At 38.2% G+C, this 26358-nt stretch overlaps 1 protein-coding gene across 2 annotated transcripts; it reads right to left on the bottom strand.

Annotated features, from left to right (window-relative positions):
• LOC122348967 (Fc receptor-like protein 5) lies at nucleotides 1-26358 on the bottom strand. Of its 2 annotated transcripts, XM_043244886.1 has the most exons (21): nucleotides 26244-26358; nucleotides 18941-18976; nucleotides 16907-17194; nucleotides 10728-11060; nucleotides 9264-9545; nucleotides 5710-6033; nucleotides 4741-5013; nucleotides 4304-4648; nucleotides 3936-4229; nucleotides 3493-3756; nucleotides 3070-3315; nucleotides 2869-2973; nucleotides 2674-2745; nucleotides 2246-2287; nucleotides 2083-2160; nucleotides 1935-2003; nucleotides 1790-1867; nucleotides 1566-1619; nucleotides 1299-1358; nucleotides 1154-1216; nucleotides 1-283 (listed from the first exon to the last, which is right to left on the bottom strand). In XM_043244886.1, the coding sequence occupies exons 1-21, from the start codon at nucleotides 26272-26274 to the stop codon at nucleotides 276-278; spliced, it is 3345 nt and encodes a 1114-aa protein (XP_043100821.1). In that variant the 5' UTR covers nucleotides 26275-26358; the 3' UTR covers nucleotides 1-275. The 2 variants fall into 2 exon arrangements, with proteins under 2 accessions (XP_043100821.1, XP_043100822.1); XM_043244887.1 differs by lacking the exon at nucleotides 5710-6033.

Consider the following 26358-nt stretch of genomic DNA (forward strand, 5'->3'; position numbering starts at 1 on the left):
CATTAGTTTCATTGCCTTAACACACACAAAAAAACATTGTATCTAATAATCAAACGCTATTTTATTCTACTGTTACTGCACGGCGATCTTATGATATTAATAACTTTAGAGCAGTTTCACCTAGAGCTGTATTAAGTGCTCACTGGTGAAATAAAAAAAACTTGCAGATAATACAGAGCGTATGCGTCTCTAAATCAAGCACACGCACAAGCAGTTACTTTAAGCAAAGCCAGCGTTACTGTGTCTGCTGAGAATCTTTTCTTCGTCGGCCGTCTTCAGACACCTTTAAACAGATAAAAGCAGGTGATGAGAATTATGAGCTCGTTCTGGTGATGATTAACAGTCATAAGATCAAGGTAAACTGATTTATAACATAAAAGAATCATATGCAAAAAGGTCAAACATTAAGATCTTGCTTGAATTTTATGAAGCGCTCATCCGCTTTATATAGCACTTCAACATATACTATTTATTCGTACTCTTTCTCATAGGACTACGTTTTCTCTGCTCTACTGATAAAAGACCACCTATCAGGGATAAGCTAAGAGTCCTGTGACAGTTTCGTTATTTAGCCACTTCCTCCTCCACCTTATACGGATGATTATCAAAGCTGTAAATAGATATATGCAGATTTTATAAAGAAAAAGCTGATTTTGGTGTAAGAATACGATTTCTTTGCCCCGAACTGTATTTTTCTTAGCACTTAAAGCGTTGCAGATGAATCATATCTTACGTGACAATAAATTGTAGATTCTCAGGCAAAACGTGATGCTTTTTTTTTAACTGCTAATTTCAAACGTTATGCTAAAACGGCTAAATGAACCCCGAATGATTGTGGTGGGGGACGTTGGAACAGTTTAGCATTCCCTCGCATCGAACTGAGTACTATCATATTGGCTATATGGAGATTTTCTGGCATCTCAAAGCCAAAGGATGTCTGGGTAAACTTTCTGGATCCACCAAGCCTGCACTTGAGGGTTAAAACACTTTCGACCGGTAGTGGAGTATATCGTATTAAGAGCACTCCATGTATTTAACATCAACTTCTAGGAGCTGTGATATTCTTCTAGACGTTTGAAATGGTGTTTGAGCACTCTAAGCTGAAACAAAGTGCAACAAGTGTGAATTATAAGCTGGTGATCTGAACTCTTACGTGTTTTCTTCTTCTTCTTCTTCTTGATAGGTTGAGCGTAAGTTGCATCAGCAGCTTCAGCACCTGAAGAACACAGATAATCATGGTGCATGATGGGTAATATTCAAGAGCAGTGTTTCTCCTGTACTAGTGATGTTTCTCTCACCTCCGACCGTGTTGTTCTTCAGTTCTGAGTACACAGTGTCTCCAGACTCACCGCTCTTTCCTGAGACGCAACAACAGAGAGAGAGAACTACATTAATAACTGATCGGATGAAGACTCGAACCACAAAGATACAGAAGACTACTGATTAAAAACTTTATTTCCAGGAAACATGACTGTGATTAGGGACCTTGTTTTATTTTATTAGCCGGCTCTGTTAACGTATTTTTATCCTTTTACACGTGATGATATTTGAGATCTTCTCTTTACCTCTTTGTTTGTCCTTGGATTTCATTTCAATGAAAAAATCATGAAGTCCAGCACCTATCACGAAACAACACGTCGTTTTCAGACTTAAATGCCAAGTCTCAAAAAGGCAGATTTTAGAGTTACATTATTGAAATGAAGTTGTATGAATTTGCTCAATCACCTCTTTTTAAAATCGTAAATTATTTCATATTCTAGTTAAATGTTAAATGTGATGTGATGTTTACCTTTGCCCTTGGTTTTCTTTTTGTCCTGTAAATCAATCTGTGCATAAATCACATCACTGGGTCCTGCGGTATTAATATCTAATAAAGAACAGATGGTCAGTCTGATTAATCAGAACTTACTGTAAAAACAAAAACAGGATCTCACCTCGGCTTTTGGATTTTTTTACTTTTACTTCAGAGTATGTCACGTTATTTGGCTCTGCCATGCTATCATCTGGAATAATATAAAATGATTAATAATAATAATTAATTATTAGAAATGATAATACATAATTAGAGTTTTTTTTTTTTACCTTTGTCCATCTTTTTCTTTTTTTTTTTCTTAACAGTGATTTCTGAATATGTGACATCTGCCAGCGGATCTGGACCATCTTTAAAAAAAAATAAAAAAACAGCCAATATTACTGATGAAATTATATTTGTTTTTTATGGGTTTAATAAGGTTTAAGATTCAACCTTTTTTCACTTCAGTCACAACGTCACAAATCTGATCAGAACCTGCTGGACAGAGAAAAAAGCACCGTAGTCTTACAAGAAAAAAAAAAAGAAGTTATAAAGCTGAAATTGATATTGCACAAACATCTTTTGAGGAATGCAGGTGTGCAAAAAAACATATAGATAAAAAAAAAAAAATCCAACAGATGACAGAAAGATGGACTTTTGTGTGTGTGTGTGTGTGTGTGTGTGTGTTGGTGTGTTTATTAGGACACTGCCGAAGTCTTCATAATTCAAAAGGCTTAAAACAGGTTTCCTTTAAGGGTGTACAACAATAACATACAGTTTGTACAGTACAACTGTACAACTTTCCAGGCCTTGAATCCATGTGTCTGATATTCAAGTAGTATTCAAAAAACGTGAGAACACTGTTAGTTACTGAGGCTCACCAGACTGTAGAGTAGAGATTTCTGGTGGAGCCTGATTAAGGACTGATGTCTGGTTAATATTACCCTGCTGATCTATAACAGAAACAAAGAGCGTTATGATTAAGAATATCTGCAGTGATTACAGTGATTTTTGTTATACGTCTCATGAGTCTTTATTATTCAGTTGTATTAATCATGTTAAGAGCTGCTCCACACCTTTGTTCTTCTTGAATCTCCAGAGCAGCAGCAGAGAGATCAAGATCAAGATCAAGAACAACAATCCCAAAACCACTCCAGTGATCAGAAGAGAAGATGAAGCTGCTAAGATAGGAGAACATAAACACACAGATCTGTTAGTGAGCGACATTTCTACGATACTATTACAGAGGAACATGAAATCACTCAACATTCCCAAACCTCTGACTGAGATCCAGCTCTTGGGTGACTCTCCTCTCTGTGTTTTACAGTAGTAGAAACCCTCATGTGACTTTGAGACAGTCGTGATGTTCATCTCTCCTGTCGTCTGATTCTGGAGAAGTGATCCGTCTTTATAGAAATCAGCTCCGAGGATGGAGGAGTTTGTAGATCGATGTAAACAGCGTAGAGTCAGAGTATCTCCCTCAACCAGAGGATCAACAGAACTCTCCAGAATCACTTCACCATCTACAACACAAGACATACAAGAGCTTACTGTATATAGTAAGAACATATCAAAACAGTTCAGGGCTTGCTTTCGGTGTTTTATGCACTAGTTTCATGTAGTCCAACGAGACTTCACTAAAAGACTTTAGAATATAGATTAGAATATGTGTAGATGTAGTGATTGGAAACAGGACTCACTATGTACAGTGATGTTGAGAGGATGATGTTTCTCTCCAGATTCAGACTGACACCAGTAAACTCCAGTGTCAGATGTGCTGAGAGAGTCGATTCGACATCTAGATCCTGTTTGTTTTGAACAATCTTCAGTTTTTCTGTCTGTGTATCTTCTCACTGTCCATCCAGAAGAGCTCCTCTGATCCTCACAGCTCAGAGAGAGAGAGTGAGACGAGAAGTGTTGACTTCTGCTGGGACTGACCTTCAGAGAGACCCGCGACCATTTACCTGAAAACAAGAACATCACTCATAAAACTGACAGACTATATGTGTGTAATCCTTAAAGTGTGTATTTAATAGTAATATTGATGCTGATCTGGTTCACACTAGTCTTTCCCCCTGTGCCAGAGACTGTACTGAAACACAAATAGAGATGAACAGCAGCACAAACACAGTCACACACTCACCAGTGATCCACAGCAGCTGTGTGCTACTGTTGTGTGTGTAAAAGGCCGGTCGTCCTCTCTCTGCTCTGCACGTATAAACTCCTGTGTGCTGTAGAGCAGCAGGACTGAGAGTGTAAGAGTCTCCAGCTCCTCTGCTGCTGTCTGACAGACCATCATCCTCATCATCATCATCCTCTCTGAACCAGCTGAACGTCCAGCCTGTAGAGGAGCCTGGAACCTCACAGATCAGAGTCACTGAGTCTCCTTCAGTCAGCCACGGCTGTGGAGACACTCGCACTGCTGCCTGAGCTTCAGCTGAACAAAACATGAGTGGTTATAGAGAGAGAAGCTGTTCACACTGATGACAATCAACAAACACACAAACTCACCTGAAACCTTCAGTGTCACAGCATCACTGCGCTGAGAGCATTGAGTGTTATTCTGTCCTCTGCAGGTGTAGATACCGCTGTGAAAGTCTTCAACTCTGCTGAGGATCAAGTCTTGTGTTGAACACCAACTGACAGCATTTCTGTGTTTCTGATCATCTGTTTCACTGCTGCTGCACTCTTTTGTACATCGGTCAGCAGAGTCTTTATACCAGTCTGTTCCCTCTATTTCCCATCTGTACGTCCATTCAGTGTCTCCTCCCCACTTTATATCACATCTGAGAGTGACTGTTTCTCCTCTGAACACGTGTTTATCAGGCCGTACCGTCACCACGGCTTTTGGGCTCTCTGTACAAACACAGATTATTTCATTTATTTTGGATTAAAAAAATTTAGGAGTTCTGCAGATATTGTCTTTGATCACATATGTTTTCTCTCACCTGTAACATTTACCCACAGTGCATCACTGTAATGTGTGTAGTAGACTGGTGTTCCTCTTCCAGCTCTACACCGGTACTGTCCTCCATCAGACACTGAATCAATCTTCACTCTGTAGGAGTTTGTTTCTGTCTTTGTCTCAGAGGTCAGTGTGTGTTTGTTCCAGTAAAAGTCCCATCCAGTGCCCAGATTCACGAGACAGGTCAAAGTCACTGTGTTTCCTGTCAGTGCAGCTCCTTCAGGATCTGATGTGAGTTCAGGCTTTGGCTTCAGATCTGCAGGAGAACAAGAACACATTCAGATCCTGAAGAGCCAGAAATTACAAATCACTGACTATTTGTCTGCATTAGAAAAAAAAATCTGATTACAAGATACAGATTTGGTGCTAATACAACCGAAAGTGAGAGAGAACAGAATAAAAATAAAAATGATGTGACTTTTATTCATGTTATTATTAATCATGCTATTATTTATTAGTTCTTAGATAATGTCTTTTGGGTGAAGCTGTCAAGGTAACATGGATATCAGACCATAAAGTATCCACATACACAGAATGAAAAAACAGATGATCCATGGTTTCAGTGTCATCACAGAATATAGATTTATTAAAGTCAAATCCAAATCTAAGTCTTTCATACTCACTGGATGGAATTATCCCATTTTGGGAGATTATGTATTTAGTTTTAAGAATTTGAAGGGAATCTTTTTGATATCCAGTCCTTGTCATACAATGATTTGTTTCTAACTTTTATATATCTATTGTTCCATAACGGTGTCTAGTGTGCTGCAAAATGATGGTTGTATAAAATCTTCCTCTCCCTGCACCGACTCAAGTTTAAGACACTGATTCTTACATATACACATTTTTAAGTGTGATTTGCCTAAAAGGGACCAAACAACAACAACAGTCTCTCAACTAGATATATAGACATAGTTCAGAGGGTTTAGGAGAACAATGATATTTAACTCACCTTTCACTTTGAGAGAAACTGAGCTTGATTCTGATGAGACTGATCTTCCTTCTACGTTTCCTTTACAAGTGTAATCACCTTCATCAGATATTTTAGATTGTTCAATAGTGAGAGTGTCTCCATTTACAGTATAACTCTGAACAACTCCACTGCTGCTTTTATACTCATATCTCCACTCATACGGCCAGGTAGAACCTGAGTTATATATCAGACCGTTTCTCCATCTCCAGTCTCTGTAAGACTCAGTCTCACACTTCAGAGTGACTCTCTCTCCAGTGAATACAGTTCTGTCTGGAGTCACAGTCAGTGAAGATCTGGGTGAATCTGTGAAGAAAGTTTAAACCAGTTTAAATCTAGATTAAAGACACATCTTTTTAACTTAGCCTACACATAACACACCAACACACCTTTTATTATTCAAATCCGTTAAAGGATTTTTAGGCTGCATTACTTAGATTTGCTGGAACCGGGAACACTACTCCTACAATACGATGTACTTGTGACATCGTAAAAAGAATGGCATCTAAGCTAATATTAGTCCTGTCTCTTTCTTAATCTGTTTCACAGTTTGTATCCAGACTAGATGGTGGATCAGCACACAGAAATTATGTTCATCAGAGACCAGAAAACCTAGATGCGCCCGTCGACAGATCACCAGATCCTGATGCACACACACACACATACACACACACACTTAGTCATTTACACTATCTGACACAGCTGCGTTTAAAATTGAACTGGAAGTTAAGTGCTGGGCGTCCGGTCAGAGGAGAACTGACCCCAACTGAGTCTGGTTTCTCCCAAGGTTTTTTTTTCTCCATTCTGTATGCATGGGGTTTTGGTTCCTCTGGCTTGCTTTGTTGGGGACACTTAACTTCTAGTGATTATCGTCGAATTGATTACAGAGACCGTCTCTACATTTAATAAGAAATTGGTCACTCTCGTCATTATACATCCCTGTCATTGTACTCTTCTACATTATACTGTACAGTGCTTTGATGCAACCTGTGTTGTTAAAAGCGCTATATAAATAAAAATGATTGAATGATTGAAGAAAGATAAAAACAAGTGACTCAAACACCTCTTTTTGTGAAAAAAAGGCCCAAATATATATTAGTTAATAATATTGTATAAAGATACAGTCATGTCATGATTTGCTCTGATACACAATTCTGATCACAACACAATCATACTAAAAATAGACAGAAAAATAGAGTTAAAATGAGAAATGGCATATTTTACATTTTTGGATTTTAATCATTGCTTCTAAAACATATAAACTATTATAAAATATGAAATTGATCAACAAGGTTACGATCCACACTGATCTGTGATGATCCTCAAAGTGACTTTCTGCATTATTACACTCTTCTGCTCTTTGTGTCACACTGATGTTAAAGAGGAGAGATGAAGAGAGAAGATGATGGTCTCCTCTGATTCACTACAGGTTTAATGTGAGTTATGATAATGATCATAGAGTAATGATCAGGCATCTGTGACATTGGATCGTATGTGTTGTCTTTATTTCCTCATAGATCCAGTCACTGTGACAGTATTTTATCTCACACTTCAGACTGACTGTCTCTCAGTGAATACAGGGCCACTTCTTGGGGCCAGGGACCCCTTACATAATTATAAAAGTGTTTAATCATATGCTTATTACTTCTATTATTTTTTTCTAGATAATGTTGTTTTTATTCTGTTTTAACAGCAGTAACTGTAGTATGTTTAATTATTAAAACTTATACATTAACAACAGTTTAATAGAAACATATGATAGTAGTATTATTATTATTTTCTTCGTCAGTAATAGTGATAAATTAATTCTCATACTGAATCACAGCGCTGCACTTTGAACACTTTAGGATGTTTAGTGATGCTCTCAACTAATATTAGTCACGTTATCAATGTCTTTTTAGTTGTGCAGTTAAAAACCTCTCTTTTTTATGACAACTTTCTATTTAAATTAATTTATGTAAAATGGTTTAGTGGTAGATTAGTGCAAAGAAATAAAATAAGATGATATTTCAAGCACAGCCACTAGACGTCTACAAAGATCACTCAATGGTTCATCTTCAAGTATGTTAAGAAATGATTCAAATATTCCTGTTATGAACTTCCAGGAGATTAAGACACACATGAAAGCAGCTCCGTGATCTTCAATCATATAAAAGAGATCAACTAAAGTGTCTATCATTGAGTTTAGATTAAATCATAAAATTAATATTTCTGTGTCACAACCATGATCCGTCAACACCATCTTCCAGTTTATGACATTATTTGAAAAGATTAGATCATTTGTGTTAAAATTAAACTCTTAAATGTGAATCTTGAATTAAATCTTTTTAACAATAACATACTGCTTTGTGTTTAACAGGAATTGATTGATTAATGTATTTGAAAGATAAAATGAATATAAATTGAGGTTTTCATCAACACCATCATTTGTTTACTCCGTCACCTTTATCAGATCAATATTTGGATCATATTTGATTATGATATTTTAGTTTAGTTGAGGAATTGTTGGTCACATGTCTGTCTGCTAACATGTTTAAAAATGTTAAAAACATCAAGATAAAAATAAAATGATGAAAAAAGAGAAAAGCTTAGTTTAATGCATATAAGATAGACTACATAAATATAGGTTTATTTGTTTGAGTACAAGGTTTTATTATTATTATTATTATTATTATTATTATTATTATTATTTCACACCCTCTTCTCAAGACTCATATAAAAGTGTTTTGTTTGTAGTCTGTGATTATTTTTCTGATCTGACTGTTTTTAAGAGAATCTTAATTTTCCATTTTTTCATCTGAAAGAGAAGCGTTTTCGTTCGTCTGAGAAATGATCCTAAGATTAAATTCAGGATGTTTTCATATAACAGACCCCATATGAGGAGCATCTGAATCTCACTGCTTTTAGTCATATTTATAATCATAGTAATCATTAAAGTTTATGTGACTTTATGACATTACAGAGTTTTTGTTCACTGAAAAGTTGAGTCTCTGTCATTAATAACTGAAGTCTGTGTGTCAGTGTAACTGTATTCAGCTCACTACAGCAAACAACATCATCATTTATAGAAGACAGAAAAGTCTGAATCAAGTTGTGTCTTTAACACTGTTTGTCTCATTTCTGCTGCTTGATCCGCTCTGATACCAAGAGCTCTTGTGCTACATGACCTTTATGGTCTTTAGATCCAAATAATAAGACAAACATACTAAATAATCACTTTGTGATACGTTTTGATCTAAACTAGGCACTCTGTCACCCTTACAACATTGAAGAAAGAATCAGGACATATTGAGAAGATTTCAGAAAGAGAAAACACTCATTAAACAGAATATGATACAATAACACAGATATTCTTCTTATAGACTTTATATATATAATATTTATATATAATATTTAGCTTATATTATCATTTTTTTAAAAGTGAATTGTTTCAGTGTTTTACAGATGTGAGATGTGGCTAAAACAGAAAAGTATAAGAAAGGTGTTGAGCCACAAATATTGAGGATTAATAAACAGATATGAATATGAAGACTCACCTGATACAGTCAGTTTCACAGCATCACTGAAGTTTGATGATCTCTGTGAGTCTGATCTCTCTCCTCTACATCTGTATTCACTGACAGACACATAATCAGCTGTGAAACTGTACTCTGGTGTTGTTGTTGTTGTTGTTGTTGTTGGATAGTAACGGTATCTATATTTAAACCAGCTGTATGTCCACTGAATGTTTTCTGTCTGTATGTCACATCTGAGAGTGACTCTCTCTCCTCTGAACACACTCTGATCCGGAGTCACCTTCAATACTGGTTTTGGTCTCTCTGTATTAATACACATAAGAGTAGATATAGACTGAAACAGCATCACAGTATCTTGATCATTGGATCTCATTACAAGTACATGGTTTCTCTTTTTATTGCTATGCTGACGACACACAGCTCTGTTCTTTCTTTCAACCAGATGATCCATCAGTAGCTGCTCAGATCCCGAGAACATGCCACTCCAACTCTACAACATGATTTCATGATCCAGCTAGGTTCATCAACAACTACAATGCTCTTCTAGATGAACTTCCATCAAACACAATCAAACTTCTCCCTGCACCGACTCAAGTTTAAGACACTGATTCTTACATATACACCTTTTTCTTCAACACAGAAGTCTATGAGTGAAACTTTCAGTTCATTATACAGAAGCTAAATAAAGAGTTTCACTACAAACCAGTGTGATCAAAATTAATGTAATACATTAAAATAATGTCCCAATATACAAAAACATTGGATATCAAGCAGCAAAAACACCTTCTTTTGTACAGCTGAAAGAAAGATAGACCATAGAATTTAGAAATATCTCATTTTTTAGGTCAAGAGAAATGTGTCTAGAGCAGTCACAGGCTCTACTTCCTCACTCTTATGAGTCTGAGATCTTCAAGTAATCTTGTGTTATCATCACAGAGACACAAAATCACTTTCCAGAACACCCCCGACCCGAGAAGACATAAGGTCTGTATATTTGTTTATCGTTACTTAAAGGGATACTCCTCCCCAGAATGAACATTTTGTCATTAACCCCTTCCTGTCTAGCTTCTACTAATCTGAACTATGTCTGAAATATTGTATTATGAGCACTTCCTGTGTTTATTTGTCTCTTTATGATAAATCACTTTGAATAAAAGCCTCTGCTAAATGAAGAAATGTCAGGAAATCAACATTATAAAGTCAAAACCTCCTTGTGATAAATAATAAATAAATAAATACATATAATTAATGATCTAGTTCGTTCTCATTTCACTAAATTGAATAGTTTGTATTAATTGATGTCATGTAAATAGAGTTTTGTTTCATAAATTGGTTTGTTCTTATTGTATTAAAAAATTAGTAAAATAGAGCATAAAAAGTTGATTTTAGTAAACAGTAAGAGTTTTCTGTTCTGAACAAACTCCGTTTAGATTATAGATATGTGATATTAGAGAGAGTTTATGAGGATAATGATGTTTAACTCACCGACAACAAAGAGAGAATCAGAGCTTGATTGAGATGATTGTGGTCTTTCTTCTCTCTGTCCTCTACACCAGTACTGACCCTCATCAGACTCAGTAGATCCTCTGATAGTGAGAGTGTCTCTGGTTACAGTGTAATGATCAGACGTGTTTAGTATTACACTGTCTTTATAAAACTCATATCTCCAGTCAGGTGTCCAGTCATTTCTCCAGTCATATGTCAGACCATTTCTCCTTCTCCAGTCTCTGTAAGACTCAATCACACACTTCAGAGTGACTCTCTCTCCAGTGAATACAGGACTGTCTGGAGTCACAGTCAGTGAAGATTTGGGTGAATCTGTGAAGAAAGATAAAAACAAGTGACTCAAACACCTCTTTTTGTGAAAAAAGGCCCAAATATATATTAGTTAATAATATTGTATAAAGATACAGTCATGTCATGATTTGCTCTGATACACAATACTGATCACAACACAATCATACTAAAAATAGACAGAAAAATAGAGTTAAAACAAGAAATGGCATATTTTACATTTTTGGATTTTAATCGTTGCTTCTAAAACATATAAACTATTATAAAATATGAAATTGATCAACAAGGTTACGATCCACACTAATCTGTGATGATCCTCAAAGTGACTTTCTGCATTATTACACTCTTCTGCTCTTTGTGTCACACTGATGTTAAAGAGGAGAGATGAAGAGAGAAGATGATGGTCTCCTCTGATTCACTACAGGTTTAATGTGAGTTATGATAATGATCATAGAGTAATGATCAGGCATCTGTGAGATTGGATCGTATGTGTTGTCTTCATTTCCTCATAGATCCAGTCACTGTCACTTAAGATGCTAAACAAAGCCCTCAATATAAACACAGAACAAATGACAGAAACCCAGAAGAAGACTCAAGATCACTGCAGCGGTGAAGTTATCTGAGGATAACAAAGGAACCAACTAACTGCTGTACAAAAAGAGACTGATGTCACAATCTCCACCATGAAAAGCACGGAGGACGATTTAAACCAATGTCAGAGCAACTTTTACTTCTGACACAGTTTCCAAGCAATAAAAAGAGGTAAAAAGGTTAACAAGCAGCGTCTTTCAGCTGATGGAGAAATGTATGGATCTGGAAAATCTTGTGCAGTTTGAATATTAAAGGCAGTGAGGAGATTGGGCATAAAGCTACAGAATTTATTTTGCATCTGATAAAGAACTTGTTAGGAGTTTATTCTGTTTTGGGTCCCTAGTGGCCGCTATTGTGCTTTTTCTGTGATGTCTCTGTTTTTGTTTTTTTGTGTCCTTGCCCTACACTGCATTTTCCCGCCATTTTTGATTGCCTGATTATTGTCAGATGGGTTAGTCATGTGATCTAATTTACCTGCCTATTTATATTGGGCCTCGTGGGTGAAATGTCACTGAGTCTTCGCTTTAAGACATGCTGGAGAGTGACCTGTTTTTCTAGTCTTCATCTCTGTCCCTAAGCCAGAAAGTTAAGTTTTTTGTGATTATCCTTTAAGTTTTGTTTTTTGCCTTGCATTTTTGGATTTCCACTGTGGATGTTAAGTTAAGTTTTCATGATTTTCTCAGTTCTGCCCTGTGCTGTTTATTGGACTTTATCATTTCTATTTTTTGAATTCTTTGTTGCAATTTTGATCTTCTGTGGATTCTAAGTTCTTGAAATAAACTCTGAGAAGACTTTTACACCTCTGCACTTGAGTCTCCTGAGTAGCTCACTTTGATTGAACTTTGCCTTTCACACCAGCGAACCGGGTTCGATTCCTGACAGAAGACTCAGACTGCACACAGTGTTCCTGCTACAGAGTTTGAAAAACTCATGGCGGCTATCACCAGCTTTGGATCCACCATGGATACACATGGCCAAGCACTGACCAACCAACATGATGCCATGCTCCAGCAAATTGGAACGACTCTTCAGACTCTGATTTCCCCAGCCCCCCCAGCACAGCCAATGCCTCCTGCGCCTTCAGTACCACCTCCCCCGCTACCTCATGGAACTGAACCTCGCCTCCCAGCACCACAGAGGTATGATGGCAAACAGGGTGAGTGCCGGGGCTTCCTAACTCAGTGCGAGCTTACATTTGAGCTACAACCTGCATCCTATCCTACTGACCGATCTAAGATTGCATATGTGATAACCCTGCTAATTGATAAAGCCCGGGCATGGGCAACCTCCATCTGGCAAAGGCAGGGCCCTGAGTGCTCTGATTTCAAGAGGTTTTCAGAAGATATGCTTTGAGTCTTTGATCAGTCAGAAGTCAGCCAGGATGCTGCTAAACGACTAATGTCAATCCAGCAGGGAAGAAACAGTGTTGCTGACTATGCCATTTCATTCCGGACCCTTGCAGCTGTTAGTGGGTGGAATGAGCTTGCCCTGGTCTCTGCATTCCATCATGGTCTATCAGATGCTGTTAAGGATGGATTGGCCTTTCTGGAATTTCCCAGTGACCTGGACTCCTTGATTTCACATGCCATTCGCCTGGATAATCGAATTAGGGAGCGTCGCCGGGACCAGGCCCTCTCTCAGAAATCTCTGGATGCATCTGCCCCATTCTGGAACCCTTCATCATTGTCAGTTGATTCCCTAGAACCTATGCAGATTGGCCGCACCCGCTTGTCAGCAGCTGAAAGAGAGTGCCGAAGAAGAGAAAGGTGCTGCATCTACTGTGGCAAACTAGGCCACTTTCGAGTTTCATGCCCAGAGCTCTCGGGAAAAGAGCAGACCCGTCCAGCCGTGGGAGGGTTGTGACGGGAGCTACTCTGTCTCCCGAGTTTCCTGGCCAAGGAGTCTACCTTCCCATTTCCATCTCCTGGGGTGAGTCTGTTCATTCTTGTATGGCCCTGGTGGACTCAGGGGCAGCCGGTAATTTTATGGACACTAACTTTGCCCTCAAGTTCAAAATTTCACTTATTCCTCTTAACGTTCCTCTGTCAGTTTCTGCTCTAGACGGCCAAGCATTGGGTGATGGCAAGGTCACTCAAGTAACCTCTCCCTTGCGCCTCCAGTCTGAAGCCCATCGAGAAGAGATTTCCTTGCATCTCATCCATTCACCCGAATTTCCAGTAATTCTTGGCATCTCATGGCTTACACCCCCACATTGATTGGGTGACTGGCCGTGTCATTGAGTGGGGTCCTACTTGTCACGCTACCTGCCTCTTTTCCAGTCCTCTAGTTTTGCCTATTGAGTGCCTAGATCCTGCTGAGTTGTCTCAAGTTCCCGTGGAGTATTTGGATCTTAAAGAGGTTTTCAGCAAAAGTAAGGCAGCCTCTCTACCCCCGCACCGGCACTATGACTGTGCAATTGATCTCCTCCCTGGCACCAGTCCTCCACGTGGACGAATTTTTTCCCTCTCTCTGCCAGAATGCAAGGCCATGGATGACTACATCAAGGACGCCTTGGCCTCTGGATTTATTCGACCATCCACTTCGCCTGCTGGTGCCGGATTTTTTTTTGTCAGCAAGAAGGACGGTGGGCTCCGACCTTGTATTGATTACCGTAAATTGAATAAGATGACTATCCGTAATAGATACCCACTTCCGCTGATGTCCACAGCCTTTGACTTGCTCCAGGGTGCCACTGTTTTCACTAAATTGGATCTGCGCCATTCCTACCACCTTATCCGTATTAGGCAAGGGGATGAATGGAAAACCGCCTTCAATACCCCCTCAGGACACTATGAGTACCAGGTGATGCCTTTTGGTCTTACTAATGCACCTGCAGTTTTTCAGGCTCTTATTAATGATGTGCTTAGAGATATGATAAATCATTTTGTGTTTGTCTATCTTGATGATATACTCATTTTCTCTAAGTCACTACAGGAGCACCGGGTTCATGTACGGAGGTTCCTTCAACGACTTTTGAAGAACCACCTTTTTGTTAAACCGCAAAAGTGCGAATTCCATGTCTCAGAGGTCTCATTTCTTGGATTTGTCTTGAGGGAAGGGCAGATCCAGATGGACCCGTCAAAAACTGAAGCTGTACGGAAGTGGCCCACTCCTAAATCGGTGAAAGAGGTCCAGCAATTCCTTGGATTTGCAAACTTCTATCGCAAGTTTATCCGGAACTTCAGCTCAGTGGCACCTATCTCTGCACTCACCAAGAAGAATGGAGCTTCTTTTGAGTGGACTTCCAAGGCAGAGGAAGCATTTCAAGACCTCAAGCTCCGCTTTTCCTCAGCGCCCATACTGGTCCTCCCTGATCCAGGGCAGCCCTTTATTGTTGAAGTTGATGCATTGGATGTTGGCATAGGAGCAGTCCTCTCTCAGCGGTTTAATGGTAGACTGCACCCCTATGCCTACTTATCTCACCGCCTCAACCCAACTGAATCACGGTATGATGTAGGAGATCGTGAGCTGCTTGCAGGGAAGAAGGCTCTTGATGAATGGAGACACTGGCTGGAGGAAGCACAACACCCGTTTCTGGTTTTGACAGACCACAAGAACTTGGAGTACCTCCAGCAAGCAAAACGCCTTAACCCTCGCCAGGCTCGGTGGGCTATGTTTTTCAGCCGCTTCGACTTCACCCTGTCATATCGCCCAGGCTCAAAGAACACTAAGCCAGATGCCTTGTCTAGGCAGTTTTCTCCTACTGGTAAAGTGAGTGAAGTCAGCACGGTGGTCCCACCCTCCCGTATTGTTGCCCCTATCCGGTGGGGTGTTGAGGCAGCAGTTAGGAATGCCCAACATCAAGACCCAGACCCTGGAACAGGTCCACCTGGTCTTTTGTATGTACCTCGCCAGGCACGATCTAAGGTTCTCCAGTGGGGTCACTCCTCCCACCTTACTGCACACCCGGGGTCCCAAAGAACTTTGGAATTCCTGCAGAGACATTTCTGGTGGCCAGGCATGGGAAAGGACGTTAAGACCTTTGTGTTGGCCTGTTCAGTGTGCACCCAGAGTAAGAACCCACGTCAGCGCCCTCAAGGTCTGCTTCACCCTCTTCCTATCCCAAAGTGTCCCTGGTCCCATGTGTCGGCAGACTTCATCACTGGGCTCCCAGAATCCGAAGGTAACACAGTTATTTTAGTTGTAGTTGACAGGTTCTCTAAGGCTTGTCGATTTATTCCTTTATTGAAGCTTCCTTCTGCACTTGAGTCTCCTGAGTAGCTCACTTTGATTGAACTTTGCCTTTCACACCAGCGACCCGGGTTCGATTCCTGACAGAACTCTGTCTTTGGAATTTTGACATTATTTTGTCTTTGGCATTATTTTCACGATTGACTGAAAATCAGTTCAAATCCATCATCTCCAATGGAGAGGAGCCTGTGATATTTCCTGACCTCTCTTCAACTTCATCAATCACAATATTATGATCTCAGATCATTTCTAACCACTTTTGCAGACCCTTATCTAATAAAGGATAAGAAATTATGTGAATATTTGTGTACACAGCTTAAACAGGTTCACCTTTACTTTTGAGGGACACTTTTAAAGCATATTTAAGAAAAAAAAAAAAAGAAATAAAAAAAACTGGATCTGAAAGAAAATCAACTTTACAGCAGAGAAATTATGTTTACAGCCGTGTAGAAAAAGTGCTTTTGGTCTATACAGCTAATTTTACCCTTCATGACAATGTGAGGAGTTGAATTTCGCATCCTTTAAATATTATTTTACATATAATATAGCTTTGAAGTTCTGCATAATTAAGTGACAGGTGTATTGCTGCTGCTGTCTACCGTCGATCAAACATACCACAGAGAAGCATTATAAAAACTCTGCATCAATCTAATACAAACTTGCCACGGTTTTAGAGCCACTCTCTGGACGTTACATTTTAAAACTTTGACCAAATGTGCAGTAAGATACGTTATAACAGGAAGCAGAAATTTATGGAGAGACACGTATTTTTTTTTTCAATGAGCCCGGGTTGGTTTTGAAGCTTGGATGCTGGTTTAAGATGACCCTTTGCTGGTTTATAACGGTCCAGCACAAACCAGCATAAACCAGCTTCCCAGCATCACAACACACCTAACCATCATATGCTGTTTTTTTCAGCAGAGTGACTTTAATATTGAGAAATGCGTCTGACTGATTGAAAAAGAACAACTAAAACTGTAATAATCATCTCTCTGTGAATATGTGCTGTTTGTTCTCTTTAATTTAACAGTGTTTTATGTGTCACGCTGATGTTGTACAGTTTAAGAAAATGATGACGTTCAACTCACCCTTTACAGAGAGAGAAACATTAGAGCTTGATTGTACTGAGTCTGGTTCTCCATCTCTCCATCTTCTACACCAGTACTGACCCTGATCAGACTCAGCAGCTCCTCTGATAGTGAGAGTGTTTCCTTTTACAGTGTAACGATCAGACGACTCTGATATGCATCTATCTATCTCTTGTTTACACCAGTCATATCTCCAGTCACTGTGATCAGACTCAATCTCACAGGTCAGACTGACCGTCTCTCCAGTGAATACATCAGTGTGTGGAGTCACAGTCAGTTTGAGTGAATCTGTGAACAGAAGAAAACACTCTGAACTGAATATATCTGACTCTATAGAGATGATAGTGACACGGTATTGAGTAAAACTGCTACATTATGATAACAAGCTATAATAAAATGTTTTATTGATTTACTTGTTTTGTCAATTCAGATGGACTAAGAAATTAAAATGTTATTAAATTATTAATTGTTCAGTTCCTGTAGATGGCCAGAAGGTGGAACTGTTTTCAGATGTTTCTAAAAAAGCATTTGTTTTACAGTTTTTTTTTCTCAGGCACTTGAGCATTTCTCAGATCAGAAATCAAAACTACTTGTTCAACCTCCACATCATCTAGTCACTTTTTCACATCATTAAAGCGGTTTCTCATTCTTTTGAACAATTTGGGATCGCTTTTGTACATGAGGAGCATATCAGAAGAAATAAGGGTCACTTATTTCTAATGTGTTTTTAATCATGGCCCTACAATTACTTAAGAGTGCAGCTGAATACTGAGATATTGACCGTATCCTCAATACTGTAATTCTCTTTTTATCAATATCCCACATACAGAAATAAATAAATGTCATTTTGAAAGGATACATGGCACACATAAGAAGCACATCCTTCTGCATTTCATTTTATATTGACAAGCATCTTGACTATCTTAGACTTTTCGTTTCTGATGGCACTGATATGTTTATTGATATAAATATCACTTTTAAATGATGAACTAAAGATTTTGAATAAGTTGCAGGCTTTTGCAGGAAATCCATTACGTGGTGCTGTTTTTGAGAAATACACTGCTTTGAAAATTTTAGAGAAAATGGAAAACCTGCATCTAACTTCTATCTGTCTGTTAACAGCCACCTTTGAAATCATAAAACTTATTAATAACCAACAAATTAGTCAAAATGGTCATATGAAATGGTATTTATGTATTAGCTAGTTATTTAGTTAGTTAGCTTATTTATGAGTTAGTTTATTGTAATGTTTTTTTGATGTTGCTAAAATGTTTTTTTCTTCTTCTGTAATGTCAGTAACTTTGGGGGTTTTTTTTACTGTTTTTTTGTTCAGTTTTGACAGGTTTTAGTATTTAAGTTTACATAACTTAGGGATCATTAGTTAATAGTAATAAACAACACTAGCTAACATATACTGAGAATGATCAATATTTCTACAACATTTATTAATCTTAGTTAATGTCAATTTCAGCATTTACTAATACATTATTAAAATCATAATTTATGTTTGTTAACTTTAGTTAATGCACTATGAACTGACATGAATTAACATGGACTATTAATAACTGCCTTTCCATTAACAGAGATTAATAAACAGCATAATAAATGTATCGTTTAGTTTGTGTTAGTTAATACACTAATGTTAACAAACATCACCTTACTGTAAAGTGTTACCAGATTTTTTATTAAATAGCTTTTGATGTTAATTCTAACTTTAATTCATGGAGAGGAAAGAGACGATGTGTGGAGCTGATTCACTGATTTATTTGATTGATTGATTGATTGATTGATTGATTGATTGATTGATTGATTGATTGACAGATTGATTGATCAAGTGAATGATTGTATTTCCACTGCAGGGTCTGGGAGACACTGATCATCCTAAATATGAGTTTTATCTTTTATTTATCTTAGGGGAGTAAACATTAAATGGCACACATTAAGTTATAACAGTTAAATTCTTGAAATAAACCGCTATAAACCGGTGTGAAGCATGTACACAAATAAAGTCACATTTGTTCAGTAATTCAATACCTTGAGTGAATCCAGCGTGGATGAAGGACATCAGCACTAAAAGCAGAAGAAACACAGACATGAAACATTTACATTCATTCAACACAATCACTGAAACATGTCTAGAGTTCAACTGAACGTGTTTTTCTGTGTTTTTCTGTAGATTCTCCATCATTTCGACGCACAGAATGACGTCACAGGACTCAAGAACCGATTCAAGATTCGATTCAATGATAATTTACTGCTCCTCGGAGAAGATTGTAAGGGTCCCCCTTTTCCTGCAGAATGGAATCCAGAGGCCCTGGTCGAAGGTCAACGCGTGTTCGGTCTTTTCTTTGCGTCTCGTTAAAAATCACTAATATTTATTAATCTTTTGGTTTTCCAATTATAGTACTGACCTTATACATAATTTTATGTGACTCCAATCTTTTGTGATTTTAGTTATATTTATATAAATGTAACTGCTGATCCCTCTTGTTGTGATTAAAATTGGATCATTAATTAACTCTAATATTTCCTAGTTTCGACTTATCGTTCGTTAGGAGTCTGGGTCACTTAGAGACCTTGTTTGTCCAGAACAGTCTCACAACACATCTGGGCTAGTCCAGGTCTTAGTTAGAGGTTACCCCGTAGATCACTTACCTTAATGCAGCCATCTCCTCGATAGACTCAAAAAGAGTAATTTTCTATGCGTTCCCTAAGTAATAGCATGCTAAGCCAGTTTGGTGGCCAGAAGTCAAGATCTCAAAAATGTGCCCCCGGCTCCATCCATTGATCGTTGATCTGACTCACGCTAGCACGACAACAATGTGGAAAACCTCAGAAGTCACTAACCTACTAGAAAAGTTATTTCAGACAATATTATAAGTTAACCATGATTAATGTTTATTTTGCCAGGTAAGAACAGTTTCCAAATTGGTATAATTGATAAACATTTGCACAACTGATCAGCAGTACAAAAATAACACAAAACAAAATAAAACAAACTTAAAGGTCAGTATACCTGGTCTTTAAAAAGTCTTAAGTCAGTCTTAAGTCATATACAGGTTTTGATTCACCTCCTTACAAGATTCACAAAATACTACACATGAACATCTTCTCAGTCTGGTTTCGGACCTCTTCACAGCACAGAGATAGAGCTCAAAAAGATAATGAATTATATTAAATTAATGACTAATTCTGGCTAAATACTATAGATCTCAGTGCTGTTTTTCACAGTGTTGATGTAGAGGTTTTTTAATAATCCTGATTCAGTATAATACACAGAATTATGCTTATATTCACATTTGTCAAACTTTTCTTGCTTTTTGTCTGGTGCATGTTAAGCCAGATACATCGCCGCAGCTAAATGCAGACACATATATTTTAACCGTCACACCTTTTGCACAGTGGTTGAAGCTGTAATCTGCTGATTGGTCAGTTTGAAAGTCTCACATTTGGTTTTTAGAAGATCGTAACCGTTGCTCTGGCTCTTCTCTTTTCTTTGCTGGAGCTTTTTTTGAGGCCCCTACATCGATCCTACACCCCGAAGCTCTGTAAGGAAAACACCCCTAGAACACTGATAAAACAGCATGTTCCTGATTCAGAGCAGTATACAAGAACAGAAGAGTCTGACGGGGAGAATGTGTGTGAATGATGGGGAAAAGAGACACTAAGAGATGAGAAGCCAAAACAGCTGTTATCCAAATGCTGATATATCCAAATTGAAAATGAAAAGAAAAACATAACATAACCATAACATTCTCCTATCAACCCTCAGGCAGATGGGTGTCTCTGGAACAGCCCTTCGGTGGTTTGAGTCCTACCTCTCTGGTAGGTCTTTCAGGGTATCATGGAGGGGCGATGTCTCAGAGTCTCATCACCTCACTACTGGAGTGCCTCAGGGCTCAGTACTTGGGCCACTGCTTTTTTCCATCTACATGACATCACTGGGTTCTGTCATCCTGAAGCATGGCTTCTCATATCACTGCTACGCTGACGACACTGAACTCCATCTCTCCTTTCAACCAGACGATCCCACTGTTTCTGCACGTATTTCTGCGTGCCTAAACGACATCTCAGTCTGGATGAAGGATCATCACCTGCAGTTGAACCTCACAAAAACAGAGCTCCTCGTTTTTTCGGCCGATCCCAACATACAGCACAACCTATCTTTTCAGCTAGGCTCGGCTACTGTATCCTCGTCTAGGTCAGCTAGGAACCGTGGAGTGATCATTGACGACCAGCTAACTTTCACTGAGCACATTTCAAAAACTGCTCGATCTTGTAGGTTTGTGCTGTACAACATCAGGAAAATCAGACCGTACTCATCAGAACACGCTACACAGATCCTCGTCCAGGCACTAGTCCTGAGTAGACTGGATTACTGCAACGCCCTCCTTGCTGGCCTCCCAGCCTCTACAACCAGACCTCTTCAGATGGTCCAGAATGCAGCGGCTAGGGTGGTCTTCAACGAACCAAGGAGGGCCCACGTCACACCCCTCTTCATTAATTTACACTGGTTTCCTATAGATGCCCGCATCAAATTCAAATCCCTGATGCTAGCCTACAGGACAATCACAGGCTCCGCTCCCTCGTACTTACACTCATTAATTGAATCATATGTTCCCTCCAGGTGCCTACGCTCTGCAAACGAAAGGCGTCTTGCAGTGCCTTCACAAAAAGGTGCAAAATCACTCTTGCGCACCTTCACCTGGTCTGTTCCTCGCTGGTGGAACGATCTGCCCGTTGCCACTAGGGCAGCAGAGTCACTAGCAATCTTCAAAAACCAACTCAAAACTCATCTTTTTCGCTTACACTTGACCCAACATTGATAGCACTCTCTTCTTCTCCTGCTCCTTCCTATCCTTTTGTTTAAAAAAAAAAAAAAATAGCCTCGTGTCTGCGTTAGGTAAGACAAGACCCCACTCAGAGCACTTATGCACTACTGCCCTTTTGCTGATATTAATTTGCTTCTATATGCCTACCTCATTTGTACGTCGCTTTGGATAAAGGCGTCTGCTAAATGACTAAATGTAAATGTAATGTAAACCAAGCAATACCAAAAAAGGAAAGAAAACACAATGCCACACTTGCACGACATAATTACATGAACATGTAGATCAAACAAGCTTAATGCAATTTTCTTTTTAGCAAATCAAGAAGAAGCCGATTCTTGTCAAAAGTATAAAATGTTGGTTTGTAACTGTTAGCTTTAGCAAAGATTAATGAAGTTTTGAAGAAAGAACTCTTGTCGTGCCTGAAACTCACAAGACTTTGAGTTTAAGGACGTCGCCATCTTTGATACTACTTCGGTCATTGTCGCTATGGTTACTGGTACATGGGCTTGACTCTTGCTGCACGTTCATACAGACAGACTTCTAAACACAGCTGTAGTGAAAGATATTTTGAGACACAGGTAAAGAAAATACAGTCGTCAACCCAATTCCCAGACTGACAAACTTTTCTGTATTCTTCTGCTGAAAGAAGAATCTTGATTGAGATCTCAGAGAAGAACCATTCATTGATCACTAGAATGAGTGCAGAAGAACACACTTCTAGTCTTAAAATACCAACTATAGGAACGAAAAACCCTCCGACAGAGAAAGATCACGGCAACAAATCTCTTCTCAGAGGGAGGAGTATGTAGAAGAACTCCTGATTCAGTATAATACACAGAATTATGTTTATATTCATAAGAGAAGTTGTTCTGTTATTATTTCCTGATTGTATGCGGTGGCTGTATTTACTGTATAAGGGCTGCAGTGAGCTCAGAACAGAGCAAGCTATATAAATCTGAAAGGCTCTACATGTATGAAAAGAATTTGTTCAGGATCTAGAAATGCAGATATGACAGATATTGATCACACAACATCAAAAGACACCTTAATAAAACAGTAAATGTATGGAATACTATAAATGTAATGAGGAGTCAGAAGTGGTCGGATCCATTTGCACGCTCTTTAATAAGAATGGTCAAACAGGTAGTAAGTCGGCAAAAATACAGGAATATTACAGACAAGGCAGAATCGTGAACAGGGGCAGGCAGATAATAATCAGAGTCAGGGGAAACAGGCAGAGGGTCGATAGGTAGGCAGCAAACAATCAGGATAATTGGTAAACAGAACAAGGTCAAACACAGGAAGACGACAGTAGTGGGAATAAAGCTCGGCATTATCAGCCAGCGGAAAGATAAGACTTCACAATGTGCTGGAGGCTGGATGCAGCTTAAATAGCAGTCTTAACAAGGTACACCTGGGCAGGTAATTAGGGCTGAGTGGAGGCATGATGGGAATTGTAGTTCTGAAAACTAGTACTCCGGGGAGGGTTCCCTCCGGTTGCTGTCGGAGAGCCACAGAGGCACAGTGCATGACAGAAAACTGATTTAGAATGTATATCTGTGAGCAAGAGACACAACTGATGGTCAAACATCTACTCTGTCTGTAATTAATATGTTAATGAAAGGTCTAGCTGGATTCAAAATCTCCTCAGAGACATTTATTCTAAAAAAGGATAATCGATCAGACAATACTGCAACTAAAAAATACTGCAACAATTAGATGTTTTGTCAAAAAACTCATTCATGTCTTCATCAGCAACAGAGTGGACTTATAATGACTGGCCTTCGCAAGAAAACCGACATCTGCAGCTCATCCAGAACATCAGAAACACTGAGTATATCACACCACTGCCTTCCAGTGTCATTTAGGATTGATTTTACAGTATTTTTACTCATTAATAAATCACTCAGTGGCTTTGAACCTCAAAACACTGCAGATATGCTCACTGAATCTAAATATAACAGACTCAGATCATCAGGATCAGGTCAGAAATACCAAGAGTTCGCTCAAAAGAAGTGTCCTGCAGCTGAAACCAGCTTCCAGAAGAGATCAGATGTGTTCAATAAAACATTAACCACATTTAAATCCAGACTCAAAACATATCTGTTCAGCAGTGAATTTACTGAAGGAGCTCTGTCCAAGTTTTTACTGAAATGTATGCATCATCTTTTGTTTAATTCTTAAATATTTGATTTAATTATATATTTTTTTTGTCATTGTAAAATGTATGTTCTTTGCTTTAATTGTTTTAAATTTGCTTTAATTGTTGTGATTATTTTTATGTAATGTATTTTAATTATCATTTTGTACATCCACATATATTTATGTATTCAAATACATCATTTAAATGGATTAAAAACTCAAAACATAACTAACAAGCAAATATGAAGATTAATGTGCTCATTGTTTGACACGACTGATGCTTTACTGGAACAGAAAAAACCACAGACACATACCACATCAGTTTGAGAAACACACCGCCTCACTTCCTGTTTGATGCTGACATCATCTTAACCATAGATGAAGGGTGAACCAACTCCAGAGTAAAGGTAACAGTCAAATGTATTGAACATCATAAACCTTGCAAGTCTTTTATATCATATCTTTTATCTAATTAACTTGATTCACTTCAATATGCAATTATTCATAACTATTGTTTCTTTGTTTTTTGCTTTTTTCTGAAAACTGAGGTGCAACAGCTTAAATTAATTTCGGTGATCAATTCTAAAAACTAATAAAAATCAGTCCTAATAATAATTTAAAAACAATAATAATAATAATAATAATAAACAAAATAAAATCACTAAGAGGTTATTTGTGACAATATAGTGGGGCATGAAAATAATTAGTTTTCCCACAAACTTTTTTTTTTTAAATAAACCAAAGCTAGCAAGTGCAAAGTGCTTTTTGTTCATTATGCAACTGGACATAATAGAACCATTGATATATAAATATATATATATAAGGTATATAATAAATAAATATGTTTTGTAAAGACTTTAGCATTAGTGCATCATATGGTAATGTAATAAAGTACAGATGTTGTTTTTCAAAGTGCGTGAATTCACACATCTGATAAAAATGACACAGAGACAAAAAAATATGTGACAAGTGTCTCAGAAAACAGAAGTTAGTTCTGAGAAAAGCTTGAGCATCAATTTTAGCCGATGACACTTGTGCTTGCATGCAATAATATTCGGTTGGTATTTGGTAGGCCACTATATGGACAATCCATTTTCAATAAAAGTTTCAGAAATAATTAAAAGTGCTAGATAAACTTGTGTGTTTGGCCAAAGCTAAACTCATATAAACACAAATACATCTGATTTCAGTTAATGGGGTCATATAATGCCATTTTAATATGATTCTTTAGGGTCTTAATTGTCAGTTTGTAATATACTTTAATTAAAAATTCTCATTTGTATCGTAAGAAAACAGCTCTGTTTTCAGCACACCATTTCAGTGCATGTGCCTTTAAGTGATACTGAGCTCTGCTAACCCCGCCCCTCTGTTCTGTGGGGCGTTTTGACTCGACACAGTGTTGCCTTGACAACAGTTGAAGATATGTTTTGATGAAAGAAATGGGCAGATATGTTTTGATGGGCAACCGTATCAATTTTTATCGGAGTCAGACCCGGAACAAGATGACTCCCCCCAAAAAGTTTGACAATTATGGTTCAAACAGGACATTTCTGAATGGCGGATTAACGTAATGTCACTTTGATTTATTTTTGTATGTATTGGCAGGGTAGCATAGAGAGATTGTGCTGACTGTAGCAGCATTCATCGAGAAACTTGCAAGCAGTTTGCAAAGATTAATATAACGATTAATAAAAAGTTGCGCTCATTCCTCCTAGAGGTGCAGCAGGAACACAAATAGTATTCGTTTAATACTGACCCTTGTTCATAAAGCAGTCTGCTGAGAAATTATTTTTGCAAAAATTGAAATGACTGCAATGTTCGTTATTACACCCAAGAACAGAACACCACAACTTCTTAGACGCCTTTCTGCTGCAGCGTATTAACAATGGCGGACTATGATAACATCTCTTGAAACACTGCTGTCAGACAACAGTCGTGGGAGGTGCTTCGACTGTGTGATGTCAGACGGCTCGATTTGAGAAAAGGGGAAACATTTTTTAGGAGATTATAAGACAACCACTGGATGGATTTGTATCATTACAGGATGGTTCTGTACAGACACTTTTAACTTTTTCAAACAACTTGTAGTTTGTGTCAATGCGCATATAAGACCCCTTAAACTACATTAAAAATGTCCACAAGGCCTCCATCTTTCACGTGCAGCACAAATAAATGCCTGTTCTGTGACGCTCTGTATCTGATCCACACATAACATATCATCACATTGAATTTCAATATTAAAGAATATAAAAAACAAAGAGATCATCCTAAAAACAGCACAACCATTCTTTATCTTCAGCTGAATACTGAAATGATCACAGAATAATAAAAAATGAGAGTGTAGAATATAATAAAATACTCACAGAGTATGAGAGACAGTGCACTGGACCCCATACTGACACATTAATAGAGTGTTTAACAGCGAAGTGATCGCTAAATCAGACACTTCCTGTGTTTGAGAGATGAGGGAGGAGACGA

Source organism: Puntigrus tetrazona, chromosome 7, assembly GCF_018831695.1.
Source record: "Puntigrus tetrazona isolate hp1 chromosome 7, ASM1883169v1, whole genome shotgun sequence".
Taxonomy (NCBI): domain Eukaryota; kingdom Metazoa; phylum Chordata; class Actinopteri; order Cypriniformes; family Cyprinidae; genus Puntigrus; species Puntigrus tetrazona.